Source organism: Harpia harpyja, chromosome 1, assembly GCF_026419915.1.
Source record: "Harpia harpyja isolate bHarHar1 chromosome 1, bHarHar1 primary haplotype, whole genome shotgun sequence".
Taxonomy (NCBI): Eukaryota; Metazoa; Chordata; class Aves; order Accipitriformes; family Accipitridae; genus Harpia; species Harpia harpyja.
The window spans coordinates 40,243,868-40,265,657 of NC_068940.1; the positions used below are offsets into that span (position 1 = coordinate 40,243,868).

At 49.1% G+C, this 21,790-nt stretch overlaps 1 protein-coding gene across 5 annotated transcripts in view; it reads left to right on the top strand.

Annotated features, from left to right (window-relative positions):
• HNF4A (hepatocyte nuclear factor 4 alpha) overlaps positions 1-18,491 on the top strand; it is a 37,811-nt gene extending 19,320 nt beyond the window's left edge. For 3 of the 5 annotated variants that reach the window (XM_052788811.1, XM_052788830.1, XM_052788806.1), the window contains exons 2-10: positions 2,778-2,952; positions 4,822-4,916; positions 7,389-7,495; positions 10,045-10,204; positions 13,512-13,595; positions 14,120-14,275; positions 14,559-14,795; positions 15,473-15,595; positions 16,240-18,491. In XM_052788811.1, the coding sequence (XP_052644771.1) occupies positions 2,778-2,952; positions 4,822-4,916; positions 7,389-7,495; positions 10,045-10,204; positions 13,512-13,595; positions 14,120-14,275; positions 14,559-14,795; positions 15,473-15,595; positions 16,240-16,382 (1,280 nt within the window). In that variant the 3' untranslated portion in view covers positions 16,383-18,491. Of the gene's footprint in view, positions 1-2,774; positions 2,953-4,821; positions 4,917-7,388; positions 7,496-10,044; positions 10,205-13,511; positions 13,596-14,119; positions 14,276-14,558; positions 14,796-15,472; positions 15,596-16,239 lie in introns of all 5 variants that reach the window. The other 2 variants (XM_052788821.1, XM_052788796.1) reach the window with 1 other exon arrangement.
• Positions 18,492-21,790: the final 3,299 nt, after the last annotated feature.

Genomic DNA, 21,790 nt, shown 5'->3' on the forward strand with positions numbered 1-21,790 from the left:
CTTCCCTCACAGCCTGTGCAGGTCTTCTCTTCCCCGGGTTATGGCTCTGCTCCGTCAAAGATGTGACACTGCAGTGCCGAAGTGTCTCTGCTGTGCAATAACCCCCTGCTGCCCTGGGTCTCAGCCCTTTCTCTGCTCCCAGGGGCTAGTCCTACCCACCTAAGGGTCTCGGGGCCGAAAGCAGCCCCCTTCAGCTCTGCCGATGCCCACCTGGACCCTCCGTGACAATTCCAGGTCTTGCTACCTCTCCATGCCCCTCTCCCACCCGGCACGCAAAAGCTCCTGCATGGGGGGCTGTGATTCGGCCCCCCGGACCGAGGGCTTCATGGGGCAGAGGGACACGATAATTTTATATGATGAGATCATGTGCAATATGAAATACGCCCTAGGGGTGGATGAGTCACCTGGGTCAGGCAGCACCAACACCTCTCCTCCTCCTCCACCCAGCTCCAGACCAGGGGCAGGTCTTGCCTCCAGGGCTGCTTTGGCACTCCAGCAACTACCCGCACCTCTGCCCGCAAAACCTCCACCTCCTTTTCTGGCAGAGGACTGCAGGAGAGCTCAGCCCCTGCCCTGCACAGCTCTGCAGCTCCAGCCCAGGTGTGGCTGCTCAGCAATGACCAAGTTTGCCACTATCACAGACCAAACGGATCCTGTGTTCAGACAGGCTTGGGGACTTCTCGAGGTCCTAACACAAGTCTCAGCTGCAAGGTCTCAAACTTAAAGTCAGGTTTTTTCTTTCCTCCATTTACCTTAACTCCAAAACAATCCAATTAAACCCACTTCACTGCAGCAGCCAGAAGTCCACATTTCTGGCACTACAAAATAAACTTAATTGGAAAATTATCCATTAGGCAATAATTTCATTGTCAGTTGGCTATTAGACTAAGATGTTGTAATTTCTTTGATAATGGTGCCAGTTTTTCCTGTTCTATATTCATCTTATTACAGCATGATATACTGCTAAAAAGAGATTTACCTGGGCTGTCACAGATACACAAGTAATGTGATTACAGGCAGATCAGCTCTTCCTCTCTTGTGTAAGTCCTATGTGTAGCTGAAACTGGAAATCTAACTTTCCTTCCGGAATGACCTTCATCCAGCCAAGCCCTCAGGATGTGTTGGGAAGAAGGATGCTTTCAGAGGGAAGCTGCTCACAGGGACAAAAGACAGCCAGAATGGTCTTGGGAGGAGCTCAGGGCTTTGGGAGTGGAGAGGGGAGCTTAGCACTGGCAGTGCTGCACCCGTGGAAATGCAGCTGTGTGACAGGCAGGCAGGAACACAGAGAGGCAGCAAACCATCTCAGAAACAAATACAGGAGGAACACAAGGAATTAGAAGACAGAAAGCAGGCAGGGAAATGAAAGGTGCTGCCAGAGCCAGGGAAGGGGCTGGCTCGAGATCCCCCATGCTAGCTCACTGCTGGAGCCACACCAGTTGCTCCTGCCAAGGGATGGCACAAGCAGGCTGCACAGCACCTGCTGCAATACCCCTTTCTCTGCAAAATAAATGCTAAAATTGTAGCCCTGCCCCAGGCAGCATGGCCTTGGCCTCCCCCAACACCCATGCTCCAGCTGCCAAAGGGACCCCTCCTGGGATCAGCCTTTTTATAGCACCCAGCCCCCTTTCTGCTGGGTGCCATGTGGGAGCAGCTGTGGCCCTCCTGGGGTGAGAGTTAACTGCGTCCCTGCCAAAGCCAGAGACCAGGGACCAATAGACTCAAGTATTAAAATCCCAGCAGGTTTCTATGGCTTTGTAGATCCTGGGTATCATTTGCAACTGGGATTTCCACTGAGGCAGGGGAATGTGCCTGTGCTGATACAGGAAAATGTACATGGGAGGGGACAATTAGATCAACTGAATTAAGGGCTGATCCCTTCAGCCTTGAGGTTTGTTTGGCTTGCTGGAGGGGTTTTAGTGTAGGGTTTCAAGCCTTTCAGATGTCCTTTCCTACAGAGGCTGCTGCAATTCCCCATCCTCCCAAAAGAGCCCTACAAGTGCCAGTTCCCCTCACTCTGTAAGGACTGTAAGACACATCAATCTCAGCTGTGGTACTACCAGACTCTGGAAGATACGCAGCATACAGCCTCCTCCATGATATAGCGTCACCCTTTCTTTCTGGGTTAGCTTGATCAGTCCTTCTTTGCATGGGTAGTGTTTCCCCACATGAGTTTTCCAGCTGAAGTAATTCGAGTTTGTTATGCACTTAAAGTCTTGTTCTCCTGAAAAACTGCTGTGCAGGCTGGAGGTCTGTGCCTGACAGAGGGACTCTCCAGCAAAGGGAGCTGGTCACCTCATTTCTCTGATAGCGTCTGCTCAGGGCTGTCTTGGGTCTTTTTCGGTGCTATAACACAAACACCTCTAATAAATCAGCTGCTCACCCTGAGCTGTAATACCTCAGCTTTAACTCTGTACCAGCTTTTTCTCTGGCCACGCTACTGCAGCCCAAAGCATCTGCAAATCCCTGAGGAATTTTGGCTCTGCATTGTGACTCCTACAAATGGGTTTACGCTTTGTCTGAAGGTATCGCTGGAGTCAGGCCTTTGAGAAGAGCTGTCTCAGCCTGGCACACAGGGAGCTTTTGCACACTCAAAATGCAATGACTTAAGACACCCAGAGTACCCATCACTCCTTACACGCCTCTCTGACCAGTCCCTGCCGCACAGTCTGGCTGCAGCTGCCTGGTTCCTCCAAAAATTAAGTCTCTCGCTGGAAACTGAGTTAGGAAATGTTGGCTGTCTGTCTCACTGTCTTCTTCCTGTATCCTTCCCCAAGCAGACACATCTCCATCAGAAACAGCCAACCTCAACACTTCCAACAGCATCGGGGTGAGCGCGCTGTGTGCCATCTGCGGGGACCGCGCCACAGGGAAGCATTACGGGGCTTCCAGCTGCGATGGCTGCAAAGGCTTCTTCAGGAGGAGCGTCCGGAAGAACCACATGTACTCCTGCAGGTAAGGACAGAGGGGACAGGTCGTGTGGCTGAGACAAAACAGTCCCTAGGAGCTGAACAGCAAAGCCCTCAAAGCACAGCAGCATGGTGCTTCATCTTCTTCATTCTCCCTGCATCCTCCACCACCTTCCCTGACCTCACTCCCTGCCTCTGGGAAGGGTCAGAGACCACTCTCACTCTGGGATTGTCCTCCAGTGATCACTGGGGAAAGACCCTGGGAGCTATTGCCCCATTCTTTAGGGGCCATGCACATGCTCTTGCAAATGGATATGGCCAACCGTGGATGCGGCTAGCAAGCAAGGTGATGCTGGGGCGGAGAAGCCCTATTACAAGGGCTGAGCACCTTGCTGTTCCCTGCTCTGAGTGCAGCGCAAACCCCACTCACTCCCTGGAGGCACTTCAATGGCCTCCCATCCCTCCTCCATCACGAGATGGAAGTGTGTCTGCCATCTACCTAAAATGCTGTCACTGCCTGTTACATGATAAAAGAACATCTAAGGAGCAACAAGCTGGGCAGCGTAGCGTGCACGCCTCTGAGGACGAGGCACCCATGTTGCTCCTGCAACTCATGCACTGCACCTTGTCGTTGGTGGTAGCCCACGGCTCTCCCGTGCCATCAGCAGCTGTGACCTGCCTGCTCCCTGCTCTGAGCAACCCACACGCAGAAAGTCGCAGAGGAAACCGAGGAATCCTCAGCTCACAGTGTCTAAATCACTTGGGCTTTTTGAGTGAGTTACTCCTGATGGCCTGACAGCCACTTGGAGAGCGTGAAGAGCAACATCACTCTAAAATCTGAGTGACAGAAAGAAGCCCCAGGTTTATGAGTGCATGTGAAGAACATTATCACTTGCACCCCAGGGTTATTTAAGCTGGGGACCCCCCTCCCCACAGCTCCAGTGGAAAAGTCAAGGTGCCCAGTTCTTTAGAGACTGGGGCTTTTATATAAGTGCTACAGAAATGCTTAAAAAGCTGCTTTCAGACATCCATTTGGGCAAATCTTAGCTTGGGGCTTTAAAAAGCATGGTAGAAACAAGCCTCTTCAAAAGCTACAGAACTCGGCATGGCTGGGAGCCCTTTCCCAGCTCTGTATGCCTTTGTCTTTACTTTGCAAACTTGGTCAATCCGCAGTAAATTAGAGCAGATTTGCAAGTGAAATTCATGCTGCAAATGGCCACCACCCTTGTGGTGTATGCAAGAGACACGCACGTGGGAGATCAGCATTTGCCCCGCCATGTGTGATGGATTTGGTGATACAAGTGTGGAGGGAGCTGGTTGCTTCCCAAGTCCTCTCTGAAGCACAGGTGGCTCCAGAGCTGTTCACACACCAGCGATGCTGTCCAGAGGTCAGAACCAACCTGCCTGGATCCCAGACACAGCCCCGGAGAGATGCAGGGACTTAAACCCACTTCTTAACATTACTAGCTCAAGAACAACCTTCTACCCTTTTTTTATTCAGGATAAACGCATTCTTCCTCCCTTCTAACTGGGATCTTACTTACAACAGAGGCTACCAAGTTGGCTCTGACCCTCCTGGCTCACACTTTTAACTTCGCTGGCGCTTGTTAGTCCACCACGAGCATCCTATGCCTCGTGGTTAGTGAGTAAGACCAGCAGCCTGAGTTCCTGCATGCAACTGTCAGCTCTAGCCCTTCCTTATTGAACATCCAGAGGTAGAGCAGAGGGCTGAGATGTTCAGTGCAAAGAAGAAACCTCAGGTTAAAGCAAGCGTGGAAATGGCACAGACCATGGCTCCTTTCTCAGGGTGAGCCTCTTGGGAACCTGCTCTGAGTGCACCTTGGAGCTCAGGGCTCTGTCTTGTCCTGCCTTCAGACTCAGTCTTGCTGCTCCTCACACCTCTCTTTCTTCCCAGGTTTAACAGGCAGTGTGTGGTAGACAAAGACAAAAGAAACCAGTGCCGATACTGCAGGCTTAAGAAGTGCTTCCGAGCAGGAATGAAGAAGGAAGGTGAGTGGCGGCATGGCTTCCCCACACTCCCCCCAGCAGCAGTCACGCTGGCTGCATATGTTTGCGGAAGCCCTCACAGCCCAAGGCCAGTCCCTGCCGTGTACATGCTTGTCCAGCCATCTTAGCCCCTCCACAGTGCTCTCCTGTGCACAGATCCAAACCCCCATCACAGGGGGGTTTAGGGAGAGTTTTGGCCTCCAGTCATGAGCCCTGCATGTGCCCAACCTGCCCACTCCCACCCGTGCAAAGTCCTTGCAAGCAGCTGTTGTTCCAACAGTTGAGGGCAAGGCATGGGGGCCCTGTGTGCTCCCAAATTCAATTTCAGGGCCCCTTCTCAGGGCACCTCTCAAAATGCCAGCAAAGACAAGCCCACAGGAGTGCCGCAGGGCCATGCTTGTGTCTCAGAACTGCCCGTGCTTGTACACACAAATCACACCCAGGCCTCTTCAGCTCACTCTTGCTCGCACTGACATACACATCACCTGTGCTCTCACATAGCCGGGGCATCCGAGCAGTTTGGGAACACTTCTCAACATCAGTGAGAAGCAGAAACTTCAAAGAAGGCCTGGAAATTTGGAAACACTTTGGGAAAAACTGCTCTAAGTGCTGTTGACCCAGAGTCACCATCGAATCCACAGCTAGACAGGCGAGTCTGGCAAAGGCCTGTCATTTTGTGCTTTTTTTTCCTAATGTGCATATAGGTTCTTGCTGAGCCTCTGCAGAGAGCTGTTTTATCTGATACAGCAGCCGCAGCAGAACGGACGTAGAGCAAGGTGGAGCATTTTGGCTATTTAATTCCATATGAAACGAGTAAAGATATCCACCCCCCAGTGTGGCCCAGGCTCACCCCACCAACTTCCCTGCCTCTCTGCCTCTGCAGCCCTTCCAGGTCCCTGTGACTCAGACACAACAGGACAGGATTCACCCCTTGTTTAACCCTGCGTGGTTCTCAGGAGTATTCACAGTTGCAAGGAAACCTGGGGCTGCTGTGGTCCTGCTGGTGGCCCTGCTGGTGGCCCTGTTGGTGGAGGGACAAACTGCCAGGAGCAAGCAGCCCAAGGAGCTGCCTGGCACCCTGCAGAGCTCACCCCATTGACTGCTGCAAAGGGACAACCAGGAGGCATTTGGCCCTGTTGTTCCCTGTAGAGAAATTAAACCCTGTGCTCCCCCCAGTTCACAACCCCTCGAGAAGAAACTTTGGAGAAAAGGGCTCCTTGAAGACAATGGGGGAGTACTAGTGGTTCCTGGGCAGCTTCCCCAGGAACACCAGCCTGCAGAAACACTTCTGAGCGGGAACATTTCTTCCGTTAAAGGGGATGAGGTATTGCAAGGAACTTGGCTTGACTTTTCCTGAAGAACATAGGAATCCTCCTCTCCCTGCAGCGTCTGCTCATCCCATGCCCAGAGCTTTGCTGCTGTCTGTTAATATTCAATAGAAGTTACATTAGGTGCATGACCAGCTAATACTGAGCAAACATTTGGAAAACATCATGGCGTGACTGAACTCAGGGGCCTGCTACTGATAACAAGCAGCATAACCTTGAGAGCTCCTATTTACAGCCGCTGACTGCAGGGCTTTTCTTCTGGCCCAGCCTCATTATTGCTTTTTATCAGGCAGATTTATACATTGAGAACGTATCAATCCAGAGAGCCACCAGCCTAAGGCAGGGACTGTTCTGTTTCCCCTGCCATCGTCAATACCTTATTTGAGCAGATGGCTTTGACTGGTGTGGCCATGGTGAGTTATGGCCAGCTCACGGCCTTGTGGCAGATAGAGAGGCAAATCCTCCCCCTCAGCACTACTGCTTCTGCTCTGGCTGCTGCCACCTCTAGACTCAAAGCCCAGGTCCTCAACACTAGACCAAGCAGGGAGACACACTGGGGCCAAACCTGACCTGGGACTTTCTTTACAATAAGGTATGAGAGAGCTCTGCTGCTCTGGATAGATAAGTAGGAGCTGTTCCGCACTTCCTTCCTTGTTGTAGCTTAGATGGAAGTTTTCCAGCTGCACCTATCTGGTGCGAGATCTTCCCAAACGGAGCTCACAGAAGTCATGTGGACAGACAAAGAAGCCATGCAGATACTCCTCCATTTCACACATAAGCTTTGGGCTGCATGCATGAGCATGGCCACCGTTTCAGACCCTGTATCTTTAAATTAAAAAACTTAAGAGCCAGATCCTTTGAAAGGAAACCTTCCCATTGAACTCTACAGGCTTTGAACCAGATGCCTGGGTTCTGTAATGATCCTGTCCCAGGAAAGCCTAATAAAGCAAATGTGAAAACAGAACCACCAGATGTAGTCAGCTCTCACAGGCATCCCATCACAAACCAGACACAGCTGCACCTCCGCCTGCCAGGCAGGGAAGCTGGGAAACTGCAGCTAAGGACGGGGAATGCCAAATGTCTGTGCTAGTTTTCGGTGTACATTGTCACGAACAATGTGCAGCTCAGCTAAAATACTCTCTTGCAGCTGTACAAAATGAACGGGACCGAATCAGCACCCGGAGATCAAGTTACGAAGACAGCAGCTTGCCCTCCATCAGTGTCTTACTGCAGGCAGAAGTCCTGGCACAACAGGTACCTCTTCTTTCTTCTTTGGCAAATACAAAAGCATCGGGCACTATCTGGCCAGTAGAGCCATTTGAGTATTTAATAGCCGAGTCTTCAAATTACCACCTCTTTTAAAGTAACTTATCTGCCAACTCAACACTGGTTTTTCAAAGGCATTTATTTGTTACCTGAAACCATCCCTTTAATGCTCTTTGGTCCAGAACCCAGTTGTAATTATATGCAATAATCTGTTCTGCTTTGATGGGACACATGAAGCCTGGAGAGCCTGCTGGAAGAAAATAGGGTAGAATCATTGAAATCCAAGGAGCTGCAGCTGCCTAAGCCAGCCGAGGGAATGGCCTTGCACAAGCAGCTTTCTTTCCCCATCAGCTGTTAGGAACTTCGGATTCTGGCTTCCTGCAAAGTTTCACAAGGAATCAGTTTCATACTCGTTTTATGCAGATATTCTTTCCAGTCTTTGCTTGAAATTCCCCATTTCCACAAGCATACTGCCAAGACTTATTTCCTAGAGCATTCACCTGAAAAGATGATTGCGATTTAAGAATCTGGATATTGCAAACGGTGTACATCAGATCAGCACTCTCTGGGAGGACACAGGACATGATGGGAGCACACAGGCTGCAGGGAGGATTTGTCTCCAAGAACAAGTGATGAGGATGGGGCTGTGCTGGAGGCAAGAGCTGCCACTCTTCATGGAAGCTGGGAAGAACAGCACTCCTTGTCTCAGGGAAAATGAAGAGGGGTTCAAGTTGGAAGTCTATGTTCTTCCTTGCTTCAAGGGTCACATTACCCTGAAGGCTGCCCCGGGAGATGCTCTGGGACAGGACATGCTGTGCTCTGGGCTCCATGCTAGGACTCAGGCTGTAAGCTCCGCTTGCCCGAGGAGGGGATATGCCGGTAGGGCCAAGGGCCAATCCTGTACACAAGAAGCGTATCCAATCTCATCCCATGCCTCACCTTGTCCTGCACAGGCCCTAATATATTTATATACCCTATAAAAATAATACTGGTGCTGCTCCCAGAGGTGTGAGATAACGGGGTCTCAAGTCACCAGATCTACAACGGAAGGACATTTCCAGGACTCTGAGTCCTGCAGCGGCATCGTATGTAAGTCTGAAGCAGGGTCTGCTGATAAAAACTACAACCATTGTCAAATCCAGGGGAGCTCCTGCTCTCCCACAGAGCACAGAGCGACTCATTAAACAAGGCAGGCTCCAGCATGGTAATTGGTAACTTTTATGTGCCCAGCTAATTAGAACAAGATACTGCTGAGGAGCTGCCTTCTCCAAGATCTCAGGTCACTCACTCAGAGGTCTTTACTTATTTGCTAAGCCTTCCGGGCTCTCTGATTAGGGTAATACATGGTGAGATTTTTACAATCTTATTTATTCAATAATAGCTCGAGAGCTGGAAAGCTTCCAGGTAATGCAACCTGAAAAAAAAAAAAATACAGGTGGCATTTGAATTCCACTTCCTTGGGGAGGCTGGCAGGGTCCAAGCTGAAAATGCTGGCAGGAACAGGACAGGAAGAGCTGATGTTGTACAAGAGCAGAGAGGGCAGGCAGAGGGCAGTGATGGGGTTGGGTTAATTGCTTACAGAAGCATGAGGATAAAGTAGTGACTAAGGGCAAATTTTTAGATGAGCTGGGTGAGCAGCTATGCATGAGAACCGGGCAGGAGGTTGGGTGCCTGGTTTAGGGGGACATATTCTTTCCAGCTCTGTGTGACAGTACTTGCAGAGTTGTCAGGCTTGTCCTTCACAAATAAAATGGCCCCATTTGCCTCTGCAATCACAAATAATTCACCATGCAGAAAATGCGACCTGCGTTGTGGGCATGTTTGCACATGCGAAGTTTTGCCAAAAGGGCCTAAAAGCTGGCGCGAGGTGGGAGGTGGTTGTCTTTAAAGTCTGTCTTTAGCATTTCAAATTGGGTAATGTCAAATATTAATGACCTGGCGCTCACAGAAAGCAATGTCAGACCTGGAAAGCTACCTTCAGCAGAGACTTTTTGTGCTCATGCTGACTCAGACAGGAGGAGAAGTAGAGCCTGTGTGTCTCCTGTCAAAAGCAGACAAGGCAGGTCTGGCCAAGCACTGGCTCTGGAGCAGGGTGGAAGAGGGAGCAGTTCTCTGCCCTTTGGTGGGACCAAGTACCTTTTGCAGCAGCACTGGGTGGATGTGTCCTTGTTACTGGTGAGGCTGACTACTACACGAGCCCCTCTGTTCCCTCCTGTATCTTGACTGAGCACATTTGTTCAGTGGGAGGAAGACCTTGGCTTTATAAACATTCTGCGCTTTCCAGTCTATTTAAGACATGACAGATTACCAAGATGATCCACAGACTCAGCTCTGAAGCATTTCATGTTCACAGATCCCCAAGTTGATCTCAATTTAATTGAGTTGTGCTGGGCCATGTATTCTGGGGGCTGGGTGTGCAACAGAAAAAAGTAATCATTGGTGCTGCAGTCTGTATCAAAACAACCTATGGGCTGGGGATTTTCCTGTCTGTTTCCTCTGTGGCACTGAAAGCTGAAGGATCTCTTTTCTCCTTCCAGATATCATCCCCAGTTCCTGTGATCAACGGAGACATCCGAGGGAAGAAGATTGCCAACATCTCCGATGTGTGCGAGTCCATGAAGCAGCAGCTGCTAGTGCTGGTGGAGTGGGCCAAGTACATCCCTGCCTTCTGCGAGCTGCCCCTGGATGACCAGGCAAGTCCTCCCTTCCACCCCACCTTGCTCCACCCTGGTGAAGGCAGCGGGGAGCCAAAGGAGAGCCAGGCAGCTGAGACCTTCAAAGAAAATGTGCATTGTCAACTCTGTTATCCTGACTGCTGCAGCTGATTGGGAAAGGCATCCATACAATGCCAGCACAGGCCATTTGCATGTGCAGCTAATCAGTCGATGAGCACAGTCATGATAACACTGAGCTCAAACTAAGTACACAATCAGGTGTGCATTTTGTATGGGTCTATCAGTCAATTATTTAATTATAGTTTGTGCAGCACTTTGAAAACCTGAAGTGGTATACAAATACTTAGTGTAATCAGACTTAGTAGGACAGACTTCTAGCCTAAGGTCTGCTCAAGACTTAAAACCAAATCTGCCTGTCTCTCTTTCTTTCTACTTCTTGCCTGGGGATATGTTTGTATCCATTCTCCTGGTGTTGAATCACTGAAACTAAATACTAGTTTTCTCCCAAGGCAATAAGAAAACCTCTCTTTAGAATTAAAAAGCAGAAATATATTTGCATTTAACACAAATTTCTAAAATTATATTTGCTGATTCCATAACCAAGACAACCACAGTGGCTTTGAAATCCTTTGTAAAACTATACCACAGGATCTCAGGCAGCCTCAAAGAGATACAAGGAGATGTCTCCTGTGTAAGTCTGAAGTCTGCAGCAGATGTTGCAGACATGATGTGTGCCCCACCTTGAACAGCACATGTGGATGGTGGGGAGGCTCCAGAGGGAAGGGATAGCACTTCTGTCAGGGTATAGAACTTCTGGCAGTGGCCTGCACAGGTCCTGTTGCAGGTAGGAAGGTATTTCCAGTCTTCCCAGTGTTCAGTCACAAAATCAGCATGGGTCTTCTTCAGCTAGGATCAGTCTCCAGCCCTGTTGATATAGAGATAATTTTTACACCATGAGGAAAAAGGACATCCAGAAAGTGAGAGCATCCAGCTGATCAAAACCCCCTAAATCCTAAAACTGAGATCTTCAGTAATAACCCAGCAGCACAAAGCCCTGGGGAATTCAGTGCTGTTAATACAGAGCGTATTTCCCTCTCTACTATTGTGTGCAAGTGCTAAATCGTATAAATTGGCAAGAAATCTGTTAAACTCCTAAGGCAAATACAACTCAAAAATTATGAAAAACAAAATGAACTCCAATGGCCAATGACATTTACACAGCAAACAGGCTGCAGCCCAGTGGAGGCTTGGGCAGCTCTGCATAACCCATTGTATCCTTGTGCCATTTGGAACAGAGGCAGTAAACCTGGTTAATAACTCTGCAAACTACAGCAATTTCCATGTGAGCTCATTTTACATTTGTGGGGCTGCAAAATTTCTCAAAGAAGAAAAAGCCTCATGATGACATTGTCTGAAGGCTGCCTTCCCACAGAGGAGAGGCTGCTCTCAGTAGGCTCCACAGGCTTGTCTCAACTGAAATAGGTCTTCTGTTATGACCAGCCACCCCTCATCATGAGCAGTTCCCAATCTGTCCCAAAGGGCTTGAGAGGAAAGACTGCTGCATTAAAACTAACCAATGAATGCCACCCATGCTTTTGAAGGACAGTACAAGAACAGAGGCAGCAGATACTCAAGGGAGTGCAGGAGGAAGGACAGAAATGCCAGGGAGCAGGAATGAACAAAACTACGTGCAAGCCAGCTGCCCAAGGGTCCTGAGAGCCAGTCAAGACATGTCTGGTGGGAACATTTAATGTTGGGAAACACTGTTACATTGTCATTAAAATACTGCCTGAGAATGAACAATCTCTGCCAACATTTTTATAGGAAAGGTCATACCCAACCCCTCATTATTCCTCTGCACCAAAATGTCAAAGTACTGGGTTTGGTGGGGCAAAGCCATTTCATTTCAAATTTAAAGTTCTATTCTGTTGTGCTACAACTTTTATATTTATCCTAGTTCACAATCGGATGCTGTATCTCAGGTTGATCACTGCAAGAACAAATATCAAATGAGACGGTTTTGCCTTGTTGAAGTAATTTACTTTAACCCTGCTCAAACAAGCAAATTTTATGGAAACAAAAACAGTGGTTTCAAACTGAGCTTTCTTGAATTTGCATTAGGCAGGAAATTTCTACGTGAGGGCTTTGCTCCCCCTTGGGACTCACAGTTTTTCCATCCTTTTCAAAGTTTCGTCAGATAGGAAAGCTCAGTTTTTTGCAGCTCTGGTAATTACAAGCAGCTTGGCTAACACATCCACTCATGTTTGGATAGCGATAGAGAGAGGCTAGGTTTTGGCATACAGATAAATGTTTCCAGGCATCATGTGTCCAGTCTTTCTGCAAGGACCACCACTCTCTTTATTTTGCATAACTCTTTTTCACCCTCTGCAAAAAAAAATCCCTCTCTCAGACATCAGCATCTTTTCTAACCAGAGCTCTCTTCTACGGGTGACACATTGTCCTGGCATTTCCGGTGGGATAAGACTTCACTTGGCTTTGTCAGATGCTGAGGGATAACACACTGGAAAAATGGACCATTCCCACCAGGACACACTTTTCAGAATCTCTCCATTAATGTTTAATGATTGTTTTCTCCAGCAGAGGCTCCTGGCTGGACATTAAGAAGCCTCTGTGTCAGGCTGTCCAATCGTTAACTTCTGTTTCTGCCTAAATCTCTGAAATTTTTAACTTAAGGAGGGCAAAAGATTCAGAACATTCTCAGCAGCCACTGGAGGGTGTAAAATGAAACACTTCAATCATTAACATCAGGGCAGAAAAACATCCCTTTGGCTTCCCTGGCCCAAATGCCCATTGCTGAGGAGGGAACAAATGGCCAGAGGATGACCCCATCAGCCAGGTGGACGTGGGTCCCCATAAGCGTGATTTCAGTGGGAGGTGGGCACGGCCCAGAGGGACAGCAACTGTCCCCAGCAGTGGATCGTACTTGTGCCCACTTCCCAGGCTGGAGCATGGTTCCTGGTTCTGCACTTGGTAGGAGTTGCCTTGTCTGCAAACGGCCTACTGTGAACATGTCCCGCTGCTGGCTTGAGGTCCTGGGACAGTCTAGCATGTTCTTGCTCATGACATGTGCCATGAATATGGGATGTTTCAGGTGCTGTCTACTAGTTCTGCTGGATTTATAGCTGTTTATGCACAGGAGTAAACCACTTTTTGACCTCTTTTTCTGACTGTGACTGGACAGGGGCTCTCACTCTCCACCCTTGAGTGCAGTACAGGAATGCTGGGCTTTCTCTCTTGCTTATGTGAAATCACAGCTTTGTCTCTGTCTCTGCATCACCCAGATAACTTTTCCCTGCCCTTGCAGGTAGCACTGCTGCGAGCACATGCAGGGGAACATCTGTTACTGGGAGCTGCCAAGAGGTCCATGGTGTTCAAGGATGTCTTGCTGCTAGGTAAAGAGTGCCCTTCTGCTCCCGGCCCATCAGCTTCTGTGAAGCTTCCCTGCCAGGGTGAAGGAGAGGGTAGTTCAGTGTTGGCAGGCATCGTTTTTGCAGGGTGGTGGCTTGAGCTTTTCTGTATTTTAGCGAGCCTAGCACAACCTCTGGGTGCAGCTAGGCCTGGCTGACATTCACATCAAGGCCACGACATGTGGCAAAGTTGGGGGACTATCAACATTCACATTGCCCGCCCCTCCCGGTTTGTGTAAGCAGGCTGTGGTGTGATTGAGAAAAAGGCTCTCACTCCTCAGTCAGCTTTTCCTCGCTTGAGTGACTCCTGTGTAAGGAGAGGCTGCTCTGGCAACACAGATCAGCATTTCTGGTGGGCTCAGCCAGGGAAGGGGCAGAAGGAGGAACTTCTTAAGTCCTCCACCCTCAAAATTATCTCAGCATTGGTTACTTGGGTTTTGAGCTCCTTGCCACCCCTGATAAGTGTTGGGCAATGACAAGGCGATGGTCTCTGTGCTGCTTGTCCAAAGGAAACGACCACATCATCCCACGGAACTGCCCCGAACTGGTAGAGGTGAACCGCGTAGCCATCCGCATCCTGGACGAGCTGGTCCTCCCCTTCCAGGAGCTGCAGATAGATGATAATGAATACGCCTGCTTGAAAGCCATCATCTTCTTCGACCCAGGTATGCTCCAGCTTGGTGAGGGTTACCATCAGAGGGGACTAGTCTGGGTTATGCCAACTAATACGGGTCCTGAGTTGTGGAAATGCTGCCTGGTCTCCTCTCTGGGCCAAACTGTTCTTAGAGGGAGGGGAGAAGTCAGCCTAAGAAGAGAAAAAACATCCATTACAGCAGAGGATAGAGAATCAGAGACAGCTCACCTCAGCCTGCGCCCAGACTTGATGCTATTACTGAGGGCAGCTCCTAGGGAAGCAGCCTGGATAGTTTGTTTTGTGGGTTGTTTCAGATGCCAAAGGACTCAGCGACCCCTCGAAGATCAAGCGGATGCGATACCAGGTGCAGGTCAGCCTGGAGGACTACATCAATGACCGGCAATATGACTCACGGGGCCGCTTCGGGGAGCTGCTGCTGCTGCTGCCTGTGCTGCAGAGCATCACCTGGCAGATGATAGAGCAGATCCAGTTTGTCAAGCTCTTTGGCATGGCTAAGATTGACAACCTGCTGCAGGAGATGCTGCTGGGAGGTGAGTACTTGAGGGTCCTACAAGAGGCCTCTTAGTGTTCCCTGATCACTGTCCCCTTGAGAACCTCCATAGCCATTGTTTCCTACCTGAAAAAGGTGGAGACAGCCTGTATGCAGGTCAGCCCTTGCCTCACACAAAATTATCTCCCCCTATCATTGGCAGTGGTAACAAAGGGTCCCCCATTTCTACTCACCTAAAGAGATGCATTAGCTGTGCATCTATTTACAGAGAGGCATCCCCAGCCCTCTGCATCCAGATGAGCGTTGCTGTGCAACCCCCAAACTCCTATCAGCTGGCCATTTCACTAATCCTTCTCTGTGTCAGAAGGGCGTCATCAAAACAAAAGGGTCTGAAAGCTCAGGTTGAAAGTGTCCCAGATTTTCTAGTGGGAGCATCCAATGGGACAAAACAAAATGAAAAGTTGCCACTGTGCTATTCTTTAGACAGAGCTGTGACTCAGGAAGAGAGGAATACGATCCTGTATAAGAGGAAATGCAGGCAGAAGGCAGGGGTTAGTAAGCCCAAGGCATCCATGGAGGAAAATGGGAAGGGTGTGCTCCAATCACATATGCACAAGCTGATCACGCACAAAGCCTTGGACATTTTGGTGCAGTGGGTCTGCCCATCTGAACTGTCTCCTGCCATTGTCACAACTAATGTCATATGCACGTTTTCAGGCTCATCAAGTGAAACACCGCATGCTCACCACCCCCTGCACCCTCATCTGATCCAGGAGAACCTGGGAACAAACGTCATTGTGGCCAACACAATGCCTCCTCAGATGCACAACGGGCAGATGTGTGAGTATCACCAGAGAAACAGAGAGGTCCCAGGAGAAACCGAGAGCTTTCCAGTGTGCCTGTGGAGGTAACTCCTACCTCACAAGGAAAATTTCCATGCGAGACAAAGTCTCTGATAATGAGTGTGTGAGAAATTCCTATGCAGAAAGGAGAGAAAGACAAACAGAGAAGTGGGTTAGATTAGATTAGGCTAGACTAACTGATTCGACAAAATGTTCCCTGGCAGACTGTAACTTTTATATAGCACTTAAGGGGCTGAGTGATCCCATCCAGTGCACACTGAAATCAATGGAAAGGCTTTCTTTCCCTTGAATGGTTCAGACACACTTCACTTTGCCCTCTGCAAAAACACAGGGGAATCTGGTCCATCACCCAGGGCCACCACATGGGGCCACTACTTGGGAATTTGGGCTGAGATGACCTCAGCTGACCAAAAAAGTGACCAATACAGGTCCAAATGCCAGCAGCTCCCCTCATTCAATGTTCATTACTGTGGTTCTTCCAGGGCATCTAACTGTGCCTGAGCTATGGTTTTGCTACAGAGCCTCTGCCTTGCTTACACCTGAACCTCACACAACTGAGGATAGGTCCCAGTGCTATCAGGTCCATGAGGCTCTCTTCTAATTTTGTTTCTCTCTCTGTAGCTACTCCAGAAACTCCACAGCCATCTCCACCTGCAGGCTCAGGACCAGAGCAATACAAGCTGCTGCCCGGAGCCATTGCAACCGTGGCAAAACAGCCCACCTCCATCCCGCAACCCGCCATCACGAAACAGGAGGTCATCTAGCAATCTGCAGACCAGATGGCCTCATTTAGAAGACCGTGTGGGACAAAAGCCCGAACTGACTCTGTCACTGTGAAAAGAGAAGCCATCCAGAGGTCAATGGGTGCAAACACACGGACTTGCTTATTGGACTAGTCCACCACCACCAAAAGCTGTCTTCCTGCAGCTACGGACAGCGTGTGCCACGGGCAGCCCTGAGTCCCAGAACTAAAGTTGAAGCCTTACTGAAACCCTCAGTCTTTGTTAGAAGGGCCAGATTTCTGCCTCCCTCTGTGGGGAGGTTGCAGTGACTGGCTGGGGACAGTGCACCTGGCTGTTCCCCCATTGCCACCTCTCAGCGTTGGTTCAGCACACACCAGTCCCTGCGAACAAGCAATTCCCTGTGCTATGTGAATGGAGGATTTCCCTCCCGTAGCCATGCCAGCTCCCCAGACAGTCCCCAGTCCAGCCAAACTTGATGGAGATGGAAGCTCCCCCAGGAGCATCACAGAAGGTGAAGCACACGGGTTTTGCCCAGGCAGCACTGGCAGAACCACTCCTCAGCCTTGGCTAGTCCCAGGTCTTTGCATGGTGTCACCTTCCAGCACACTAACTCCCCCAGCCGGGTCTAACAAATCTTTTCAGCTGATACTGGGGCAAAGTCTGGCCCACCAGGATTCTCCACTGTTTGGATCCTTCTGCCTTTTGAGGGGTTTTGTTATTTCCGTGCCATGACCACCCTCCCACCACAAGGCTCAAAGAGGCAACCACTGCCAAATCCTTCCCTTACACCACTTACTGCCTCCTTGCTACCTGGACTGGGAAGTTGGGGGACCACCGGATTCAGGAGATTTCAGCTAATGGGATGAGGTCATCCCCATACAGGCTGGCGGTGGGCAGCACTGCCCAAAATATCACTGGCCCCACTATTGCCTCTCAGCTGTCAGAAGAAGACCACTTGATGCCTATTTGGAAGGAAGCAGGGGTAAGGACGTACGAAGGGGAGAGACCTGTGAGGGTGAGAAGAGTCCGAGCTTCACAGGTTGGACCAAGGTCTTGGGCTGCCCAAGTGCTGGGAGCATCATGACCTAGGATCTCAGTTCAGACCCAGCTTTAATGCTAAAATATGCCATATAATCTACTTGTCCAGTCCAATGCCACTCCTTCAGCTTAGAGTGAGTGGTTGATAACAGATTTATAGGTCTTCATAACATGATAAGAATTCATTATGGCTCCTTCAGACCTCAGAGGGTCTGAGGGCAGCAACCTCAAAACCACAATGCTTTGAGTCCTGCAGAGAAGAACAAGAGAGGTCAAGGAAAGACCCTGTCTCACCCAAGCCCCTTGGGTCTGCCCCAGCCTTGGGTCTACACCCGCCTGCCCTGCTCCCTCCCTGCCACAGTCCCCGTTTCTCTGTGCCTGCCTGTGCCAAAACCCTGCAGATCTGACCTTTGGTTTACAGCTGAAACCAGGAAAGGAGCCTCCTGCTCCCAGCACATGCCTGTCTGGGTGCCAGCAGGGCTGGAGCTCGCAGAGGCCTGCACAAATTCAGGCTTAGAGTAATTTTTGGCAGCGCAAGGCAATAGCAGCTCTAACTAACCATAGACTATGTGGGGCGCTGGCCTCTCGGGAAGATGAAGCTGGTGGAACCATGGCTGCCGAGAGGTCCCTGGCAGGGACGAATCTGAGCCAGCCCAGCCAGAGGAGCTGCAGGTCTGTCCCTTGATTTCCAATGCAAAAATGAAACACCTCGCCTTGTGCTGATGGTGTCAGAAGTATTGTATCGTCTCGCAATGCTGGTGGCATCGTACTGAGTAATTTATTGCAATGATGAATCCAATCATTTTCTGTAAATTATTTTGTAAATCATATTGATTATTTATAATTGGGAGATTAAATGCAAAAAAACCATAATAACCAGGCTGTCTTTTCCAACTGCAGCAACCTTTTTTCCTGTATGTAGACATACTCTGTGGGGAATCCTTTCTGGTCCATTTGCACCAAGCATTCCTCGATATTGTACATTAATTTTTGCTGGTTACTGCCTTCCAATGGAAACAGAGGAATATTTCTTCACTAGAGTTTGTATTCATGAAAAAAAAAAAAAGAAATAAATGCAAAAATATTTTCTAACTTTTCCCAGACAGATGGATTTCTTTCTTCTGGGAAGATTTATTTTAAATCAAGGGGCTCACCTCCCTGTTGGTCTGAGCACAAAGCATATGTGTGTTGGGGAAAAAGCCCAAACAAGTGTTTGATGCTGTCGCCAGCTGTGACTATTTCCTGGCAAGCCTAATGTTAGCTGGTGTCTGTCCTGAAGCCATGTGTGCTGGAATCATAAGATTGAATGACAATCCCAATTTTCATTAAAAGAAAAACAAACATGAAGAGTAAATATTTGCTTTCATGATTCCAGGGAGCTTAAAGACTTGAAGTAACCACACTCCGAAAGCCAAGCAAAGGAAGCCAAAATATGTTATTAGCATTTCAAACATGTTCATTTTTAAGTCCTTCCTGTATTTCAAAGGTAATTTCTGAGCACTTCGGGGTGATGATTCTTCTTTGGTTCACATATAGCCAACGTATTGCTGGCAGCAGGTGCAGCCAAAGGCAGAGTGAGCCTACAAGGCACAATCAGATGATAAAGTGAAAGTCAATTTGTCACTGGTTGTAAAGGTGAAGAAATACACTGACAATTAGAGAAGGCTCTTAATGACCTGCTCTTCCGATCACAGGAGCCTGCTCTCAGCTGTAGCATGCCCAGGAAGATAATGGGAAGACGGGAGAGAGGTCTAGATGGCTGTAAAGATTAGGTATCTGGGGAGGAACAACATCCAGCATTTTTAGCTCTGATCTGCAGGAGATGCCCCTCATGTTCCCCCATCTCTGGCCATGTGAAATGAGGTTGGCAGTCTCATCCCAAGTATGAGAGATGAGAAGCAGCCTGATTTTCCATCCCACTTGCATATCTAGTGGCCTCCCAGTGACAGTCACGCTGGTGAAAACTGTCAGCACGTATGAGATGCAGGGATGAGATTCAGACTGTGTTTGAGAACCATGTGGAGACAGCACTTAGAGCCTGCCTCCAGTCTGGAGCCAAGGACCCAGGAGAGTAGGACAGACCTCAAATAACATGTCCTCAATACCTGTGCACCCGTGATGACCCAAAGCGCCAATGCCATCGCTGAATCCCTGAACAAGGTCAGAAAAGGTAGTCACAGGACACGTTATTTCAGATAACCACTGAGTGGTTAGTCCAGTCAAGAGAAGGAAAAGGAGTTAGTTTCTTCTCTTTAAACTGGAATAAAACCCAGGACTCCTCTGATTGTCACAGGAACCATGTGGCCCATGGTTGGTTTCACCTGGGTATATGCCCTAAAAACTCCATATATGTAATATCAAATCTTTGAAGCAATAAATTCTCCTGCATTCCTTCCCATGAACTGCTCTACCAAGGTTGCCCTTTACCTGGTTAATCTTAAATCAGTGCAGTACCTACAGGAGGTTTCTTATTGCTGGATTCAGCTTACTTGGAAAAAAACCCACAAACTGGCCCAGAGATGGCCTTATCCTTAAGTGGCGTTCTCGATCCCAACCCTCACCTCTTTTGTCACTCCAGCCTGGAATCACCCTGAGACACTGGTCTTGCCACTCATGGGCTGCGTTTTATCCTGCTGGGCTCCCTGGAGCCCACAGGCAATGACCCATGTCACAGGAGGTGGCTGCCATAGAGACAGCTAGTATCGGCCTTTAAGACACAACTTCTTTACATTGTTTTTGGACATGAGAGCTTTTTACTGACCTCGTCTGTGCTTGCAACCTAGACTAAGGATGATTTCCTGGAGAGCAGTATCTCCAGCTGTGAAATCTTCTCACAATGTCCAACCAAAGATCTGTGAAAGTGGTATTTTTAGGTCCTCTGGACACTATGAAATGCATTCTTTTCATATTCCTTACATAACCTTCATCTGAAATAACCAACAGGCTTTGGAGCCTTTTCCACAGCTTTCATATCTCAGTGGAAGAAAAAAAAAATGGCAAACGAGTTTTATGGCCTGCATATCATCTCTGACAAAAGCAACTATTGCTGCTATTAAACTTGCAAGTGCACACACAGGCACAGATAGTGATGAACAAGAGGCAGCAGGGACAGCTCAGCAACGTGGCACTGCTGAGCCAGGCAATTCTGTGTGCCAGGCTGGCCTGTCCCTCAAGGCTGGGTGCAAATATCACCAACCAATCTGGGAATTCAGGCCACACACTCTACAACCCCTTTCCACTCAGAGAGGCTGTAGAAGGAAGGGTAAGGTGTGGGTATGTTTAAAATCCCTCTCCCCATTCCTAATTGAGGTGTGACCCTGATAATCATAAACACACCTAGCACCTGAAAAATTGCCAGCCAGGCCAATAAAAATGGCAATATAGTGTCAGCTTTGTTAGGTGTAGAGCGAGCAGGAGAGCTTGGCACAAACAAGACTGCAGTCATGTCGTTCAGTTCAGTGTCCTGTGTAAGAGACGAGGCTGCTGGGGTCAACAGAGTGCTCCCAGTTCAAGCCCAGGGGGAGAAGAGTTCTGAGTTTAACCTGGGTCTTGGGAAGGAAGGTGGTTTGGGAGCTGTATTTCCAAGGCTTACTCTGGCTTTAGACCTGGAGTGATGGTAGGCTTGCCTGATCATGGCTACTTCATCAGCTTTCAGAGGCCTGAGGCCACCCCTAACTTGGGAGATCAGTTGCAGAAGAAGATATGGATTACACAAACCACAGGGCTCTGCAGGCCATGCTCCATTTCAGTCCCTCACATCTGGCAGCTCTGCCAGGCTGGGACCTGCAGTCCCTTGTGACCCCACGCACACATGGAGACCAGGGAGCCCTTCTGAGCCTGGGGGACCCCACACCAGCTGACTCTGGTCTCGGGAGCTGTTGTGATTCCCTACATCCTCCTAGAAACTGCTATGGGTGTAATAAACAGTGCAAGAGCTGCCTGAGGCACATGCCTGGATAGACACCCACAGCAGAAAACATCGTGATTTGGACAGGAATTGCTCACTGCAGCTGCCAACCCAGGTGTTAGCACCGGCTGGAACATGACATGTTCCCCCTCACTGACCAGGAAAATCATTACAATAAACTAACTCAATAATACACTTCTCTGTTCCTCTCCAGGATGCTCCAAAACTTCACTGTGCCTTAAAAACACCCATTAATTGATCCTGCCAATAGGTTAGTATTACCATTAACCACCGACTTGGAGTGCACTGGTTCATCCATATCCTAGGATCCACTCAGAGCTGATTTGCAGAGGATACAAAGCCTTAAAGGTCCACCTAAATAGACATGGAGGTCCCCAGCTCATGCACCAGCTAAGATGGCAAGCAACTGACAAAAAAAACTTGAGGCAGAAGCAGCAAAGAGAAACCTTAGTGCCAGACTCAG